The sequence below is a fragment of the Patagioenas fasciata genome, chromosome 17 (assembly GCF_037038585.1).
Source record: "Patagioenas fasciata isolate bPatFas1 chromosome 17, bPatFas1.hap1, whole genome shotgun sequence".
Lineage (NCBI taxonomy): Eukaryota > Metazoa > Chordata > Aves > Columbiformes > Columbidae > Patagioenas > Patagioenas fasciata.
In genome coordinates this window covers 13,016,103-13,033,664 of record NC_092536.1, presented here as the reverse complement: position 1 = coordinate 13,033,664, position 17,562 = coordinate 13,016,103, and the positions used below count along the sequence as shown (strand labels likewise).

The 17,562-nt window shown below is 54.1% G+C and overlaps 1 protein-coding gene across 3 annotated transcripts in view; it reads right to left on the bottom strand.

Moving 5' to 3' along the window:
* OSBP2 (oxysterol binding protein 2) overlaps positions 1–17,562 on the bottom strand; it is a 139,252-nt gene that overhangs the window by 97,565 nt on the left and 24,125 nt on the right. For 2 of the 3 annotated variants that reach the window (XM_065851519.2, XM_071816192.1), the window contains one exon: positions 5,085–5,293. In XM_065851519.2, coding sequence (XP_065707591.1) covers positions 5,085–5,293 — 209 coding nt within the window. Of the gene's footprint in view, positions 1–5,084; positions 5,294–15,850; positions 15,875–17,562 lie in introns of those variants that run through there. The other variant, XM_071816193.1, reaches the window with a different exon arrangement.

The window sequence follows — 17,562 nt, the reverse complement described above, 5'->3', positions numbered from 1 at the left end:
ACTTGTTCCTGGTGAGGGTGTCAGAGCCTGGCCCAGGCTGCCCAGGGAGGTTGTGGAGTCTCCTTCTGTGCAGACATTCAAACCCGCCTGGACACCTTCCTGTGGAACCTCAGCTGGGTGTTCCTGCTCCATGGGGGATTGCACTGGATGAGCTTTCCAGGTCCCTTCAACCCCTCACATTCTGGGATTCTGTGACACAGAAGCGAGCGCTGACCCACCCAGTTACCTCCTGATTTTTTAGTACCACAAACACCTTCAACCAGCCGGAAATCTGCACTGGTTTGGGTGATGATCCGAATCCCAGAGCGGATCTCACTCAAGCTCTTGTGCCAGGAACCCCTGAGCAGGGCGCAGGAGAAGCCACCAACTCCTTCACCTCTCTGATCAGCCACCGAGCAGCCCCAGTTCATTCTGGGGAGTTTCCCAACACAACACCTACTGTTTAAAACACCAGCAACAGATTTCTACCCCCCCCTTGCAGGCTGTTCTAAAGTGCCCCCTAATCACATTGCCGAGAAAAGAATTCTCATATATTCACCATTCACGTAATTCATTCCTGTATCTCATGATACTGTGCTGAAAGGAAAGGATATTTTTACTGCTGTTAAAAATACATACATACATATATATATACATATATATAAACCACAGTCATCAAATACTTTTCCATTCACATCCCCCAGCCGTGACTGCAGAGGAGACCGAGCACAAGCAGCAGATAAAAGCATTTTTTTGCCACCGCTGTTCTACAAAGTTGAAGTGGTCGAGAGGCCAATGAGGAAAACCCAAGGGCTGATGTGGGTACGATACGGCAAGCAGAGCAGGAATGATTGACAGTAACACGGACACAGCGATGACAGAAATCTGATTTTCAGGACAGACCACCCAGGGCCGAGGGCCCAGGGCCACATCGAGCACATTTGCTCTTTCCATGGGGTGATGGAATTGGGGACCACGGGGGCAAATTGAGTTTATTACAACTTCATCAATGCTTTATAAACCCAACTAGGAACAGGAATGGCAGATTGGGCTGGGCATAGGTCAGAGGTGACCTGTCCACCCGGGTCTGGGGCTTAACGTGACACTATATGTGTGTTTTAGAGGAATTAAGCACCACGTGGGAACTGAGGAGAGAGCTGGGGCCCAGCTCCGCTCTCACATTCTGCCACCAATCCAGCCGGTGTCACCGGGCAGGTTGCTCACACAGAAGGGGACGAGGACATGGAACTTTCTCACCCCACACCCATCAGTGCCGACCCGCGTCCTGGCTCCTCACCAAAATAGCCCCGGCACGGGGAAACCAGAGCTCCTTGGGTTACACGCGAGAGGGAACAGCAAAGTCTCCTGTCCCGTACGTGCTTTGGGTAGAGGTTTTGCTATTTCTTAAAAATAGAAATGCAGATCAGTCCTGTGAAAACAGCATCTCTCAGCCAGCAGTCAAGATAAAAACGCTGCTGCATCCATTTCATGAGAACTACCGGGGGAAAAGGTTCTTTTCATCCACCCCAAAACAGTCTCCCAGCAGTCAAGATACCTGTGAGTTACCCCGATTTGGGGGTCACACAGCCCAGCAATGCTTTGACAGTAGAGCAGAGAGGGACCGGGCACTGCAGGGACACAGACCAGCAGAGAACCCAGCCCACGCTGAGCGTGGGTCATCTCCAGCGCCGATCCAACTGCGGCTCATGTTTAAAACATTGCCAAAAAGAGGTCAAGCTTTAAAAAAGAAAAACATCATAATTCCACACTAACACGTTGCTCCTTCTTAGATGCAAGCAGAGAAGGAGTCCAAAGCACCCCAGAGCAGCAGGACACGGGGACATCCCCGTCCCTGTCCCGGGTGCCCCGCACCGCACCAGAGATGTGATGGGAACGGAGAAGCTGCTCCATCCCAGGGCTCATCGGCTGGAGACACCTCAGAAACAGCTGATCCGAACCCAACCATCTCCTCCCCAGACGTGCCACCTCCAGCAGAGCCACCACGCGTTCGCAGAGCCAAGGGAATTACAGGATCGGGCTCCTACCACATCCCCAGGAAGGGCCCACAAACAGAGATCGCTGTAAGGACAGTCCCGTGTGTCCTTCCCACGGGCAGGCACATCAGACACAAACCCGCTTCTCTGTCCTCACGCACCCACCACTGCCATGTCCTCCCAGAGCCACAGAGCCTGCAGCACAGGACACACATGGAGCTGCTGGAGAGGGGCCAGAGGAGCCCCAGGAATGACCCGAGGCTGGAACAGCTCTGCTGGGGGACAGGCTGGGAGAGCTGGGGTGTTCAGTTGGAGAAGAGAAGCTCTGGGAGACCTTAGTGCGACCTTTCTGGACTTAAAAGGGGCCGATAAGAAAGATGGGGACAGACTTTTGAGCAGGGCCTGTTGTGATAGGACAAGGGGTGATGGTTTAAACTAAAGGAGGGAGATTCAGGCCAGACATGAGGAAGAAATTGTTGCCCTGAGGGTGGTGAGAGCCTGGCCCAGGTTGGGCAGAGAGGTGGTGGATGAACCATCCCTGGAGACATCCCAGGCCAGGCTGGACGGGGCTCTGAGCAACCTGAGCTGGTGAAGATGTCCCTGCTCATGGCAGGGGGGGCACTGGGGAAGATGGGGAGGGCCCTTCAACACAAACCATCTGTGATTCTGTGATGGTCCCTCATCGGCACAAGCCCATACAGCTGCTCGTCACCCTTCACACCCACCAGCCAAGACAGCCCCAATGCACCAGCCTGGGCTCTGCAGATCACTCAGGATCACAGGAATCGACTGAGGGGACTCCCCACATGAACAGCCCTGAAGGACTCAGCGACTCCTTCAGCAAACCCGTGGTCCTGTCCCTGCACCAGGGAACAGCCACCCCGGGGCTCTGCACAACACCCGGCACTGACAGGGACACAACGCTGGGAATCTTATTTTGATTCAGGTAAAACAGGCAAACCTAACGCACATTCTTTCTTTATCTTAATGAAAAGATCTCTAATTGGGACAAAACACCATCAGCCAGAGGAACATTGAAGTGTAAAGCAATTCACTGATGAGCTCTAACTCTGCAGCACAAGGATTCAGCGTCTGGTTACAGGGTGTTTATCCCCTTGCTCCTTATCAGAAACACCTGGAAAAGTGGGAGTTTGGTTCGGTTTTGAGCTCCCATCAGCGCCCTGGCCCGGATCACAGCGCTGCCTACAAACAGCTGAGTCAGCACCACTGCCCGGCGGCGCAGGAACAAGAATCTGCACCCAAAACCAGCAGCGCTGACACCCCGAAACCACGGCCTGAGCCTGCTCCGCTCAGGAAGTCAGCACACCCAGAGCCTGACAACAGGAAATCTCTACATTTGCTATTTTTGGGTAAAGACACCAAGCAAAATAACCGCGTGGCAGCGCCGCCGCATCCTCCCGCAGCCCCGTTGCGGCTCCGCACGCCTCCGCATCGCCCACGGCCCCGTGCTGGGAAAGCTGCAGGGAAAGGGGCACAACCACCTCTCCCACGCGCGAGATCCCGACCCAGAGCCCGGCCGAAGGACCCGCTTCCCACAGCGGGTGACGGTCGCAGGACCCACAGCAGCGCACCCGCCCCCCACAGCGCTGCCGGGCAAACCGAGCACGCCCGCCAACTTCCACCATCTCCTCCGCCGGCTGTATCCTCCATCGGCATCTACACACGCTACAGAGCTGAAATATTAAGGGGCAGAGCATTCACAATACTTCATGTAATTAAATCTGTAGACGCTAGAGCTCCGGAACACAGCGTACCGAAACAATTATGGGAAATGGGTAAGTGGTTCCCACACTAATCAACTTCTGAATGACCTTGTGGGACAGCTAATTATACAAAAGCCAGCCTGCATCGGTGCAGGACTGGGGGTTTATTCTGCCGCAAGGCCAGGCTCTGGCGCTCTGCTGCTCCCTGCACAGCACGACGTGCCGCACGGACCCTGCGCGCGCGGTGCCATGGGCACCAGCACCCAAACCACGGGCCCCGCTGCACAGACACAAACGTCAACGCGATGCCCTCCACAAAGCGGTCACACCGGTTTGCACGTTCACTGCGTGTTTTCCCGAGCCAGCAGCATTAGAAAGCGGTTGGCGACCGCGCAGCCTAAACATGGCCCGGGACAGCGAGTGCAACCTCAGCACGGCTCCCCCGCCCTCGCTCCCTTTCTAAAACATTCTGAAGCGACATTTCATTTTAATCAGACCATTACAAAATCTGGTGTTTGCTACATCAATTGCCCTGCATAAAGCCCGACTTCCAGCATGGCAAAGTAAGATCCAAGAGCGGTTTTGTTTTAGGACAGAGGAGGTAGCCAGCTTTTTAATACATTCACGATGTTTGTTTTCTGCAACTCAAAGCCGTGCTTGTTTGTGGAAGAAAAGCAAGTGTTCATGCCAGAAGAGTTCTGAACGAGGAAATATCCCTAAAATACTCCATTGGTTAAGCACCTAACCAACCCATCACACAACGGAGCCGTCGAAATGACACAGGGGAGGAGCCGCGCGGGGCACGGGGCTCTGCCCCGGTACGGAACGCGCTGTCCCCAGCGAACACCAACAAACACCACACACCGCGCAGCGCAGGAGGAAGAGACGTACACAGAGAAACAGCTCAGCTAAATACGGCTGTCACTCATCTACAAACTATCCGAAGACACGGGTGAATAACAGGCACAGCTCTGGCGCCTTGCTGTGAACTGGTGTTCCTGTATTGCCACCGGGCGCTGCGCTCGGCGCCTCCCGCAGCACTTCTCCATCCACACGGACCCACACGAAGGCTCCAGGAGAAAGGCACATATATCTGCGTTCCAGAAGCATCATTAGGTCATTTTTACTGCCTCTCTACAAATTACAGTCATCACCAGGAGCTTTAAAGACCTGCTCAATGCTGTGCGACCAGACGCGATGACGTTTGGTGCACACAGTATTGTTCAAAACCCTTTGTGTCTCTGTGAAACCCTCAGCTAGTTTTAATTGCATATGAAACAGTATCTGCCAGGGTTTCTGCACAATTTAGCAAGCACAGAAGAGCAGGTTTACGAGGAGGTTTTAAGAAGGGTCCGGTTGCAGGTTCGCACACCGAAACACGCTGTACCTGACTGGTTGTTCCTCATGCGGATGGCCTTGGCCTTGGCCAGCTCCAGCGCCGTCACCCAGCGCTGCCTCTCCACCTCCGAGTTCGCCTTCAAGTGGTACGTCCTTCCCCCGTTGGAAAGCACGATGTTACACGAGTCCTCCGTGTCGATATGAGCCGTGGACAGGTTGATGGTCCCGCGACACGTGTGGGCCATTTCTGCTTGTGTCCTGCATGGGAACAGAGGGAAAAGGGAGCGTCAGTCCTCAGCCTGTCCCCAAAACCCCAGCCATGATGTCTCCGTGCAGCACAGAGCCACGAGGATGATGGAGTGGAGCATCTCCCATGTGAGGAAAGGCTGAGGGAGCTGGGGCTCTGGAGCTGGAGAAGAGGAGACTGAGGGGGGACTCATTCCTGGGGATCAATATGGAAAGGGGCAGTGTCAGGAGGATGGAGCCAGGCTCTTCTGGGTGACAACCAGGGACAGGACAAGGGGCAATGGGTACAAACTGGAACACAGGAGGTTCCATTTAAATCTGAGAAGAAACTTGTTTGAGGTGAGGGTGTCAGAGCCTGGCCCAGGCTGCCCAGGGAGGTTGTGGAGTCTCCTTCTCTGCAGACATTCAAACCCGCCTGGACACCTTCCTGTGGAACCTCAGCTGGGTGTTCCTGCTCCATGGGGGATTGCACTGGATGAGCTTTCCAGGGCCCTTCAACCCCTCACATTCTGGGATGCTGTGACCCACAGGAACATCCCGAGTGGGCAGTGAGCCCACACAGCCACAGAAGCTCCTCAAACAGAAAAATAAGGACAGTGCTGCCGCATTTGGATGAAACTTTTTACCATCCCCAGCACTGAGGCTGCTGGTTTCCCATTCTGTTGAGCTGATTCTGGTTGCCCTAAAAGTCAAACTACCAACTGCACACACTGGCCTCTCTCATTGTACTTGCATTGCTGCTTTTCTCCCTTCTCCCTGCTGCCTCATCTCCAGCACCCAGGACTTTGTGGCTCTCTGTACCCTCTCCCTTCAATCCCTGTCTTTTGCCTGGGTGTGAGAAGATATTTCGAGCAAAGATCTGTAGCGGGTGCACTCAACCCCATGCGAACCAGAGCACTTTGGCACAGGCTCCAGAGGAGGGAAAGGCCAGGACCTCAGAACCCCCTCCAGGACACCCAGGGGGAGCCAAGGGAACGGAACCGCGGTGCCGAGCGGGCGCAGGAGTCTCGTGCAGACCCTTCCACCTCTGCAAGCGACCACGAGGCAACCGCTGCATCCTGCACCACGACAGCCTGGAGGAGCCACTGCGAGCTCCCTGCTCCGTGAGTGAGCTGTATGGCAATGGGGTTGCTGCTCACAGGTCGGTGGATGAGCACAACTCAAGTCCAATATTAATCATTTAGCTTAAGTAGATGCATGCTAAATATAATGAATTATTTAGAGATGTACGGTTGTATGATTTTCAATATACTCTTTGCTTCATGTTACTTGGTAAGCTGGATTTGCTAGAATTTTAAGCTGTAAAGTTCTGCTCATATTCACCAAAAGCAACTACAAACTCCACTGGACACGTGTGAGATGAGGTCCAGTTTGTGCTTTGCTGGGGAAAACGGAGCCGACCGGGGAAACAGCGACCCAGGGCTAACTCGGAGACATCACAGACACCTGCAAAACGGGGCCTGTTCTGCACTTTCCTGAGAAGAAAGGATTTATTCATCAAAACAGTATCTGCAGGCCATGGACAATAAACCACGTCCACAGCTGAACAAAACAAAGGCCCACGTGGAATCACAGAAAAAGATCCAATGACAAGCAAGAAGACCCCAAAGTGAAATAAATATTGTTATTGGCCTGAATCATGGTCTGAATGGTCTGCAAAGATATCGAGTCTGTAGTTTCTGTGCTCGGGCGGGACCTCTGCGCAGGTCCCAGCGTGAACCGGCCCTCCCGCTGCTCCGCTCCATTCCAATCTCCTTCTCCTTCCCGAGGGCTCAGTCTCCTGACATCTGCTCTGCATTCGGCCCCGGCCGCCCCCCAGCGCTGCCTCTGGAGCTCCAAACACAGACTGCGCAGGGAACGCCGGCAGGGAGGGAAGAGCCCTCAAGTTTGCACCGCGACGGATACGGCCCCGTCCGACGTTCGCGTTGTGAACGGGTGCAGGGCCTGGGGAGCGGGTCACAGCATTCGGCTTGGCACAGCTCCCCATGCAGGAAACAACAGAGTGAACCCACCACCAAACTTCTCTTCAAGAAATCTAAACGTTGTTCTGTAGGGAGCAGAACCCTAAATTCCTCCCCCGAGACAGAAAGTTCAGAGCATCCTGCAAATCCCCATTTCTGCTCATGGTCCCTGTTCTCTGCTGTGAGGAGCCTGGGGTCACTCGGCCCCTCCACCCGCAAAGCGACACTGAAGTTGTCCCAATTCAAAGGTGGAACCTGCACCGCAGACCCGTTCTGCTTCATCACAGGACCGACATATATTATACATATTTTATTTATACATTATAGCTATAACCCTAAATTACTCCCCTGCGACAAGATCTCCCTTTGCAAATGTGAGGGATGCACGTGACCCCCCAGGCAAACCACAGGGGTTTGGTTCAGGCTCCACAGGAGTGAAAGGCCCAAGCCACAGCCGGGCCCAAAACTCCTGTTAGGAAACCCCCAAGAAGCAGAACGGCCCAGGGAACCCCGGTAAGCTGTGGGTGCAGGGGGTCTGGTGCAGACCGTTCCCACCATCTGCAATTGGACTACGAGCCAGCCACTTCATTCCATCAACGCGACAGCCTGGGTGAGCAACCGCGAGCTGTCCCTGCTGAACGAGCCGGCTGCACGGTGCCGACCTCCTGCTCCTCACACACCACTGCATGAGCCCCGTTTCAGTTTTATATTTATCATTTTTAGCTTAAATAAGTACATTTTTAATAGATTGGATAACTTAGGATTATAATGTCATACGATTTTTAGTACACTACCCACTTTACATTACTTAGTAGGTAAATTTGGTGAAATCTGTTCATATTCTGCTCATAGTTAACAAGTTTGTCTCTGCTTGAGCAATGCAAAGCAGCTACAAACCACCACCTGCAAGATAAGGCCTGTTTTCTACCTTACTGAGCCAAACAGGATCCTCCCGGGCAAAATTACACCCTGAAAGCAGCTACGAACCACCAACACGTGCGATCAAACAAGACGAGCGCCTGTCCGAGGTCACTGTAAGGATCCAGTGAGAACAAGACCCCAAATACCGCGGCTGGACCAAATCACGGTGTGAGGGGCGGGTGAAGGGTCCGTGAGGGTACAAAACCCAGGGACTTCTGTCATGAGCAGGCTGAGATGGACAACGATGGAACTTTGAATTCCCCGCCCAGCAATGTAAAAAATCAGGTCTGCACATATAACCCTTTGGCCATAAATACATATAACTCCTTCCCTGTTTTCCTTTACCCTCTGTGTCTCTTAGACGTGAACCTTAGTCTGGGTCTAAGCTGGGATCCACCTGCACCCAGGCTCCTCTCTGAGGAGGAGTTTAGAAAGCAAGAGGCCCCGTTCTGACCCTCGGGACGCAATGCGGGGGTCTCCCTCTGCCCTTTCACATCTCCTGTCCCCGTAGAAATCCCTCTAAAACACTCTAAACAAGTTTTTTGGTGCATTTCCTCCACGCATTAACAGCGTGAACCATGCCACCAGACTCTTAAGTCGCACTTTAACTGATCTAAATATCGCAGCACGCAGGACCCTAAATCACCATTCCACGACAGTAAAGCAAATGAAAGCAGCACAACCCTTCTTGAGTCATTAAAACACCTTTATCGCTGGCAGAATTGCTCCCTCCTTCTTCAGGCTCACACAGTGGAGCAGGGGCCTGTCCTGGGGCTCCGGTCCGTGAGCACAAACCCAGGAGAACCTTCACCCCGGAGCTGACAGCTGTCCCCAGCGCCACGGCCAGGCCCAAAGCCCCCGGTCCATCCCACTGCCGGGTGTTCCTGCCCCACACCGCGGGTCTGCTGCTCCCAGTCCCGTTCCCTCCAAGCCAGGACCCTCCAGCACCCACGGCAGCTGCTGCTCTCCCCATCGGCAAAGGATTTCTATGTCTTCAGATGTTCTTAGCTCTCCATGGGCTTTTACAGAATCCTAGAATCGTTTCAGTTGGAAGAAATATTCAGGATCATCGAGTCCAACCATTAACCCACCGCTGGCACCGCCCCATGTCCTGAGAACCTCATGTCCGTCTGTCCAGCCCTCCAGGGATGGTGACTCCAGCACTGCCCTGGGCAGCCTGTTCCAATGCCCCACAGCCCTTTGGGGAAGAAATTGTTCCCCACATCCAACCTCAGCCTCCCCTGGCGCAACTTGAGGCCGTTTCCTCTGCTCCTGGCGCTTGTTCCTGGGGAGCAGAGCCCGACCCCCCTGGCTCCAAGCTCCTTTCAGGCAGTTGTAGACAGTTCAGCTTTAGCAAAGCTGAAGTGATCACTTAATTATTCTATTTACTAGTTTTCCTCCTTTGCCTTGCCAGCTCTTGCTGGTCACACACCGCCACTCGCCAAGCAGGTATCACAGACTCACAGGATCATTTTGGCTGGAAAAAGACCCTCAAGATCCAAGCCCAATCGTCACTGCGCTGGCTGAGCTGCTTCCTCACCCAGAGACGCTTTGTCTGTTCGGAGCACACAAGCTGTGGAAGAGCCACACGGAAACCGACAGCCGCTTCTTAGAACATGACTCATACAATCAGTTCGGTTGGAAGAGACCCTCAGGATCACCGAGTTCAACCATAACCCAACTCTAGCACTGGCCCACATCCCTAAGAATCTCAACTAAACGCCTTTTAAACTCCTCCAGGGATGGTGACTCCTTATTCCTCACCCGCTCGGACACCTTTCGTGTCCTTAGCGCTCCGTCCCCCTGACCACACTGCCCAGAAAGCAGGACTGCGATAAACACACTTGTCACTTGGCCACTTCTGGGTCCACAAACGTTCCATGCTCCACTCCAGCACCCACGGACCACTCACATTTACACCCCCTCGCATTTACACCCCCTTGCATTTACACTGCACAGCAAGGTGGGACCCTCCTGGACAACCCCGTTAAAGAGTAGATGTAGAACAGACATGATTAACACTTAGAAAATTCAGTTCTTTCTCATTTTCCTTCCCATGACGCAACTTAATATTGCCCAGCATGTTCATCCACATCACTAGTCAAAGGTCCTAGAAGACTTTTAAAGACCTTAAACCCCCCAAATCCAGGTGGCCATCCTGGGGAACGAGACGGGAGCAGGACGGTGCTATCACAGGATATATGACCTCATGTACTTTGAAATGTCTCTTGTCCAAGCCATTTCCGGAGTCCTCTCTCCGACCCTTTTCCTGACATGCAGGAGGAATCTCAGTCACTGCAGGAATTACGGGCTCTGTTCCTTCCCCCCAGCCCAGCAGCACAGCCCTTCCTCGGGAATGTCCCCCCAGTCTGTCATTCCTCAGCTCTCCTGGACAGACGCCTGTTTGAGCCGCCCCGGGGACACCGCAGGAGCCGGTGGCAGGTCAGGCCCTGGCCCATCACCCTCATCACCCTCAGTGTTTCACAGAGCAGTTTCCATGGCCCAGGGGTAGCTGCTGTGAGCACCACGTGTCAGGAGGATCCTCCCAAAACCCCTCACTCCGGGCAGTAAGTAACCTGGAGCGTGAGCTCCGGTGAAGACTGCGGCCCCTCACGCACCCGAGTGCTTCTTACAGAACCTCAACCTCGTTACTTGAAGTACTTCCCAAACAGGACAAACGAAGGGGGGAAAAAAACCACTGTTTTCCAACAGGTTTTGAAGGCTTCAAGGCTACTTGTTGCATCACAAAGCATCAAACACTAAGCCAATCTCGCCCCAGATGCACGAGGCTGCTTCAGGCTCCAGAAGGTGAAAATCACCCTTGCCCACAGCCTGGAATCACCGGTTACACAGCCCTGCTTCAAACCCCACGTCTCTCCAACACCCTTCTGCTATTTTTCTCCACTTCTTCCTTGTTTCTTTACCCTACATGTTTTAATCCAGCTATCTGCTCCCAAAAATATGGCTCGCCCAGACCCAGAAGGTGGTAGTTCATCCTCACCTGGGTTTCAGGTGCTCCAGCTGGGCAGATGTCTCTACTGATTCCACATGGTGGTGCCACATGAGTCCCCCTGACCCTGATCCCCCTCTACACACAGAATCCTCCTCATCTTCAGCCAGCTTCACCAGGGCATTCCCTAAAAGCTCTGCTCTGCCCTGGGGAGGCCACATCTGCTGTACTGGGCCCAGCTCTGGGCTCCCAAGTTCAAGAAGGACAAGGAATTACTGGAGAGAGTCCAGCGCAGGGACACAAAGATGCTGAGGGGTCTGGAGCATCTTTGTGCTGAGGAGACACTGAGAGAGCTGGGGCTGTTGAGCTGGAGAAGAGAAGCTGAGAGGGATGTGATCAATGGATCAATATCTCAGGGTGGGTGTCAGAGGATGGACCAGACTCTGTTCAGTGGTGCCCAACGCCAGGGTGAGGGGCAACGGGCACAGACTGAAACACAGGAGGCTCCATGTGAACATGAGCAGAAACTTGTTTGCTGGGAGGTGCCAGAGCCTGGCCCAGGCTGCCCAGAGCGGGTGTGGAGTCTCCTTCTCTGAGCCATTCAAACCCCCTGGACCCACCTGTGTGATCTGCTCTGTGACCCTGCGTGAGCAGGGCTGGGCTGGGGATCTGCAGAGCTCCTGCAGCCCAACCAAAGTACCGGACCATTCCCAGGTGCCAGGAGCATCTCCACGTATTCCTGAGAGGTTCAAGCCCATTTGCACATTGAACGCGGTGACAGCCCCATCACGTGCCACAGTGAATCTCCGATTACCAACACGGCCCACACGCCACATCTGTAAAAGCCACCAAGGAGTCACAATGGGCTTCCTAAAGCTTCTGGCCCTGCTCCCCGTGCTCCTGCTCCCCAGGGAACACACCAGCAGGCAGGAGGCTCCAGGTGTCTAGGAGCAGGTTTTACAGCTGTGGCCTAGAGTTGTTCTCAGAAAGACAAAGTTCATCATGGGACAGAATCATAGAATTATTTTGGTTGGAAAAGCCCCTCAAGATCATCGAGTCCAACCATGAACCCACCCCTGGCACTGCCCCATGTCCCTGAGGACCTCATGTCCATCTGTCCAGCCCTCCAGGGATGGTGACTCCAGCACTGCCCTGGGCAGCCTGTTCCAATGCCCCACAGCCCTTGGGGGAAGAAATTGGTCCCCACATCCAACCTCAACCTCCCCTGGCGCAACTTGAGGCCGTTTCCTCTGCTCCTGGCGCTTGTTCTTTGGAAGATAGAGACACGGTCCCTGCCAGGGGAGGACGGGCAGCGATCCAGGGCGATCCTCACCCCTCCCTCACTGCTGGAGCTGTGTTGGGCAGAGGGAGCCGTTTGGGCTGAACATGAACTCAGCTCCCCTGTTCCTCACCGCCCCAGCTACGTTATTCTCAGGACTTCTCCCACCTGCTCAGCCCTGACACTGCTGCAGAACAGACTGAACCGGGGCCACATCCAGACACAGGAGCCGTGCAGAACAAAAGCCCCTTGGCTCCTCCTGAGAGCTCATGGTTCGTGTCCCCCAGCACCCACGTGAAGTTCAAACCCAATGTGCAGCGTGCTTGTGTTTGCTTGCAGGGGGGTGAGTTTGGCTCCAAATGAAATCAAGTACCGATTTTAATTTCCAAAGTCGTCTTCCTTGTGGTGCAGCACGTACTGACGTGTGCCCAGGAGAGATTACACTTCCCACCTGCAGAGAACTGCTAAACTGATTTTCTCTTCTACACAGAACAAAGGTCTCCAAGGTGACTTCACTAAATCAATTCAAGTCATATTAAACAGCCTTGCTTCCCCACCCAAGCAAACTGTTTTGGTGCAGGTTTTTGCTCCCTAAGTCACCTCCCCGTGCCAATCAGCATGGGAAATCAGCTCCCGTCAATCAGTACCCACAGAATCCCAGAATCCCAGGATGTCAGGGGTTGAAGGGACCTGGAAAGCTCACCCAGTGCAATCCCCCCATGGAGCAGGAACACCCAGCTGAGGTTCCACAGGAAGGTGTCCAGGCGGGTTTGAATGTCTGCACAGAAGGAGACTCCACAACCTCCCTGGGCAGCCTGGGCCAGGCTCTGACACCCTCACCCCAAACAAGTTTCTTCTCATATTTAAGTGGAACCTCCTGTGTTCCAGTTTGCACCCAGTGCCCCTTGTCCTGTCACTGGTTGTCACCCAGAAGAGCCTGGCTCCATCCTCCTGACACTGCCCCTTTCCATATTGATCCCCAGGAATGAGTCCCCCCTCAGTCTCCTCTTCTCCAGCTCCAGAGCCCCAGCTCCCTCAGCCTTTCCTCACACGGCAGATGCTCCACTCCCTTCAGCATCTTGGTGGCTGCGCTGGACTCTCTCCAGCAGTTCCCTGTCCTTCTGGAGCTGAGGGGCCACAACTGGACACAATATTCCAGGTGTGGTCTCCCCAGGGCAGAGCAGAGGGGCAGGAGAACCTCTCTGACCTACTGACCACCCCCTTCTAACCCACCCCAGGTCCCATTGGCCTTCCTGGCCCCAAGGGCCCAGTGCTGGCCCATGGTCACCCTGCTGTCCCCAGGACCCCCAGGTCCCTTTCCCCTACACTGCTCTCTAATAGGTCATTCCCCAACTCACACTGGAACCTGGGGTTGTTCCTGCTCAGATACAAGACTCTACACTTGTCCTTGTTCTGTTTCATTACACATGGCACAGGCTCCTGACCCAGCCCTGAGCGACCTCTGCACACAGGAGAAAAAGTCCGCAGTGCCCTTCAGAGCCCTCGTGGTCAGACCAATGTGCTTATTCACAGCTGGCAGCTCAACTATTGCATAATGTGATCCGGGCAGATTTCCTGATTCTCAACTTTCTGCGCTAATCTGAGCGCTGCACATATGGGAGAGCACGGGGGCAGGCGAGAAAACTGACGGGAGGTTAAACCTGGACAGGGACCACACAGCGCTGGATGCTGCCGAGTATCTGAGGGTTTTTGCTGCTCCTTTACGAAGCCAATGGATGGGATGAGATACAAAACTACAGCGGTGCACGGGAGCGATGGGGGCTGGACGGCCCTGCATCCCTTGCAGACATTAAATTAAATGTCAACAGCACGTAGGACACGGTACCGGAGATTTCAGATCAGCATCATCGCTCAGGCTCCCTACCCCAAGTACAGCAAACCTCTTACATCCCAGTAGTTTGCAGAATGCCGGATTTTGGATAAACCTTCCAAGATCTTCTTTGTTAAAATATTATTTGCAGCATTTCTCTCTTCTAGTTTTTTTACTGGAAAAGCTGCTTCAGCTGCTTTAATATCACAAATCAAAACAGAGCTTGACAAGACAACTGACCAGCATCAGTTACTCAAAAAGGCCTTCGGTATAAAACCCTGAGCCCACATTTCAGCAGGTGACGTTCTGCAGCGCGACAGAGCAGCCGGGCACCACAGAGCAGTCGAAGGACAGAAAACATCTCAATTTAAAGACCTGCGTTCTGGTTCTGAAGGAAAACTGGAGCTACGGTACGGCAGCGCCACGCAAGAGAACGATGCTCCCGCTTTTCAACAGCTGTAAGAAATTCTGCTACGTATAATACAATGAAATTCCTTTGTAGGAGCTCGGAAGACACATTTATCAACAGATTGAAGAGGGTGAAAAAGTACATTACAGAATAATTTTGGTTGGAAAAGCCCCTCAAACTCATGGATTCCAACCATAACCCAGCCTTGGCACTGCCCCATGTCCTGAGAACCTCATGTCCGTCTGTCCAGCCCTCCAGGGATGGTGACTCCAGCACTGCCCTGGGCAGCCTGTTCCAATGCCCCACAGCCCTTGGGGGAAGAAATTGGTCCCCACATCCAACCTCAACCTCCCCTGGCGCAACTTGAGGCCGTTTCCTCTGCTCCTGGCGCTTGTTCCTGGGGAGCAGAGCCCGACCCCCCTGGCTCCAAGCTCCTTCCAGGCAGTTCAGAGATCAGAAGGTCTCCCCTCAGCTCCTGTTCTCCAGCTGAACCCCCAGGTCCCTCAGCCGCTCCCATCACACTTGTGCTCCAGCCCCTCACCAGCTCCGTTCCCTTCTCTCATAATAAAACGTTTTTATCTACCAGCTCCGCAGCTCTGACTCTGGTGATACCACAGCAGAGATTTACCTTTAGGTGCTGGTGAGATGTTGCTCACACAGATTTTGTAGCTGTAACTGTGCAGCTCTGCTGGAGGTTGATAGGACGCAGCAAGCCATGAGCAACCCCAGCATGTTCATTCAAACAGGCAAGCACAGCGGATGCTCATGGAATTGCTCTGCTAAGATTTCCTTTCCTCCCCAAGGCTCCATATCATTTCTGAGCAGCCTCGTCTCCCCTAAAACCCAGCTTGTTCTCATCTCCCAGTGCAGCCGGCACTGGGCGCAGACCCTGTAAGAGAACCAAGGCAGCTCTGCACAGCACCCGCTTTCCAGGCTGCACTTGGGGGTGTTCTACAGCGTGAGCACCCAGCGGGAGGTCAGGGAGAGCACAACCCAGCTCCAAAACCAGAGCACACGTCTGCAACGCCGGCAGCTCGAGAGCTGCTTTGGATCCACTCAGCAGCACAGGTACGAGAGGAGTAGGGAGCTGGTTATGCCACGTCCTGGCTCGGAGCATCCTGCTGCACCGTGTGCTGAAACACTCAGGCTAGCGAGTGCACAGCTCTGCAAACCAGCTTAGCCACAAAAATCTCAACGGGACGCTATGCAAACACTGACCTGAGGCTTCTCTCCTAGGGCCAACACCGCCTGCGTCCCTCCGGATCACCAGCACCTCCACAGAGAAATAAAACACCAGTTACACCCAGAAAAACGACCTCTTGAAGTGCGCTCGCTGGCTTTTCCTCAATATCTTTCCCCCATTATCTCAAAATCATTCGTTCGCAATCATCCCCAGTAACCAGCACACCCGATTCTGCACCTTAAATGCTCAATTGTCATCACTCTTAGGGCTGTTCTGCTTCCTAGTGTGAATGTGGGTCACTGCAGGGCCCAAACGTGTCCCCGCGCTGATGGCAAAGCACAGGACGAGTGACACACAGACTCGTGTTCTCATCCTTCCGATCCCAGCGCGTCCTTCGCCGGGGGGTTTCACCCACTGCAGCTACACAACAACAGGTAAAATTTGAGCATGTACGTCAGAGGCTGCATCTGAACCTCCACATCTCTGAGCACACGCTTCAGCGAACTCGCCCGCAGCGTAAGGAGGATGCTGAACCCAGCAGGGCCCACAAGCAGCATCTGAGTCATTGTGCTCCTGGGGGAGCAGCCACAAGTGTTTCACAGGGATCTGCTGTGAGCCACAGCCCTGGCAACCGGCAGCACACACGCCAGACAACTGCCAGGGTATCGCTCGCTGCCTGCCAACCGGGAATGCTCTAATTTAAATCGCATTTACAGGAAAATCTACTGCAGTTCACAGAATCACAGAATCCCAGAATGTGAGGGGTTGAAGGGCCCTGGAAAGCTCATCCAGTGCAATCCCCCCATGGAGCAGGAACACCCAGCTGAGGTTCCACAGGAAGGTGTCCAGGCGGGTTTGAATGTCTGCAGAGAAGGAGACTCCACAACCTCCCTGGGCAGCCTGGGCCAGGCTCTGACACCCTCACCAGGAACAAGTTTCTTCTCAAATTTAAGTGGAACCTCCTGTGTTCCAGTTTGCACCCATTGCCCCTTGTCCTGTCACTGGTTGTCACCCAGAAGAGCCTGGCTCCATCCTCCTGACACTGCCCCTTTCCATATTGATCCCCAGGAATGAGTCCCCCCTCAGTCTCCTCTTCTCCAGCTCCAGAGCCCCAGCTCCCTCAGCCTTTCCTCACACGGGAGATGCTCCACTCCCTTCAGCATCTTGGTGGCTGCGCTGGACTCTCTCCAGCAGTTCCCTGTCCTTCTGGAACCGAGGGGCCACAACTGGACACAATATTCCAGCTGTGGTCTCCCCAGGGCAGAGCAGAGGGGCAGGAGAACCTCTCTGACCTACTGACCACCCCCTTCTAACCCACCCCAGGTACCATTGGCCTTCCTGGCCACAAGGGCCCAGTGCTGGCTCATGGTCACCCTGCTGTCCCCAGGGTGATTCTCTTCCACAACCTCTGCACAGAAACTCTCGTGTCTCCTGGGCCTGGGATGTGCTGAGCTGCTGCTCCTGGCTGTGAACGCTGGAGACTCACGTTCTGTCCATGGAGGACACGGGCTGTGGGGAGCCCTGTGCAGACACAGGACTCGGTGTCTGACCAGGGATGCAGCTCCTGCATGTGTTGCTTTGCAGCCCATCTGCTGTGCTACGGGTTTCTCGTCTCGCTCTCGACAGATCAGCGTGGAAATGTTTATCCTCGTTGTCTTCCTGAGATAACAAGGGAAGGGCTGCAGAGCCCAGCGGTGTTGAGCGGTGTCGTGGTTGAACCCGAGCTGGCAATACAACCACACAGCCG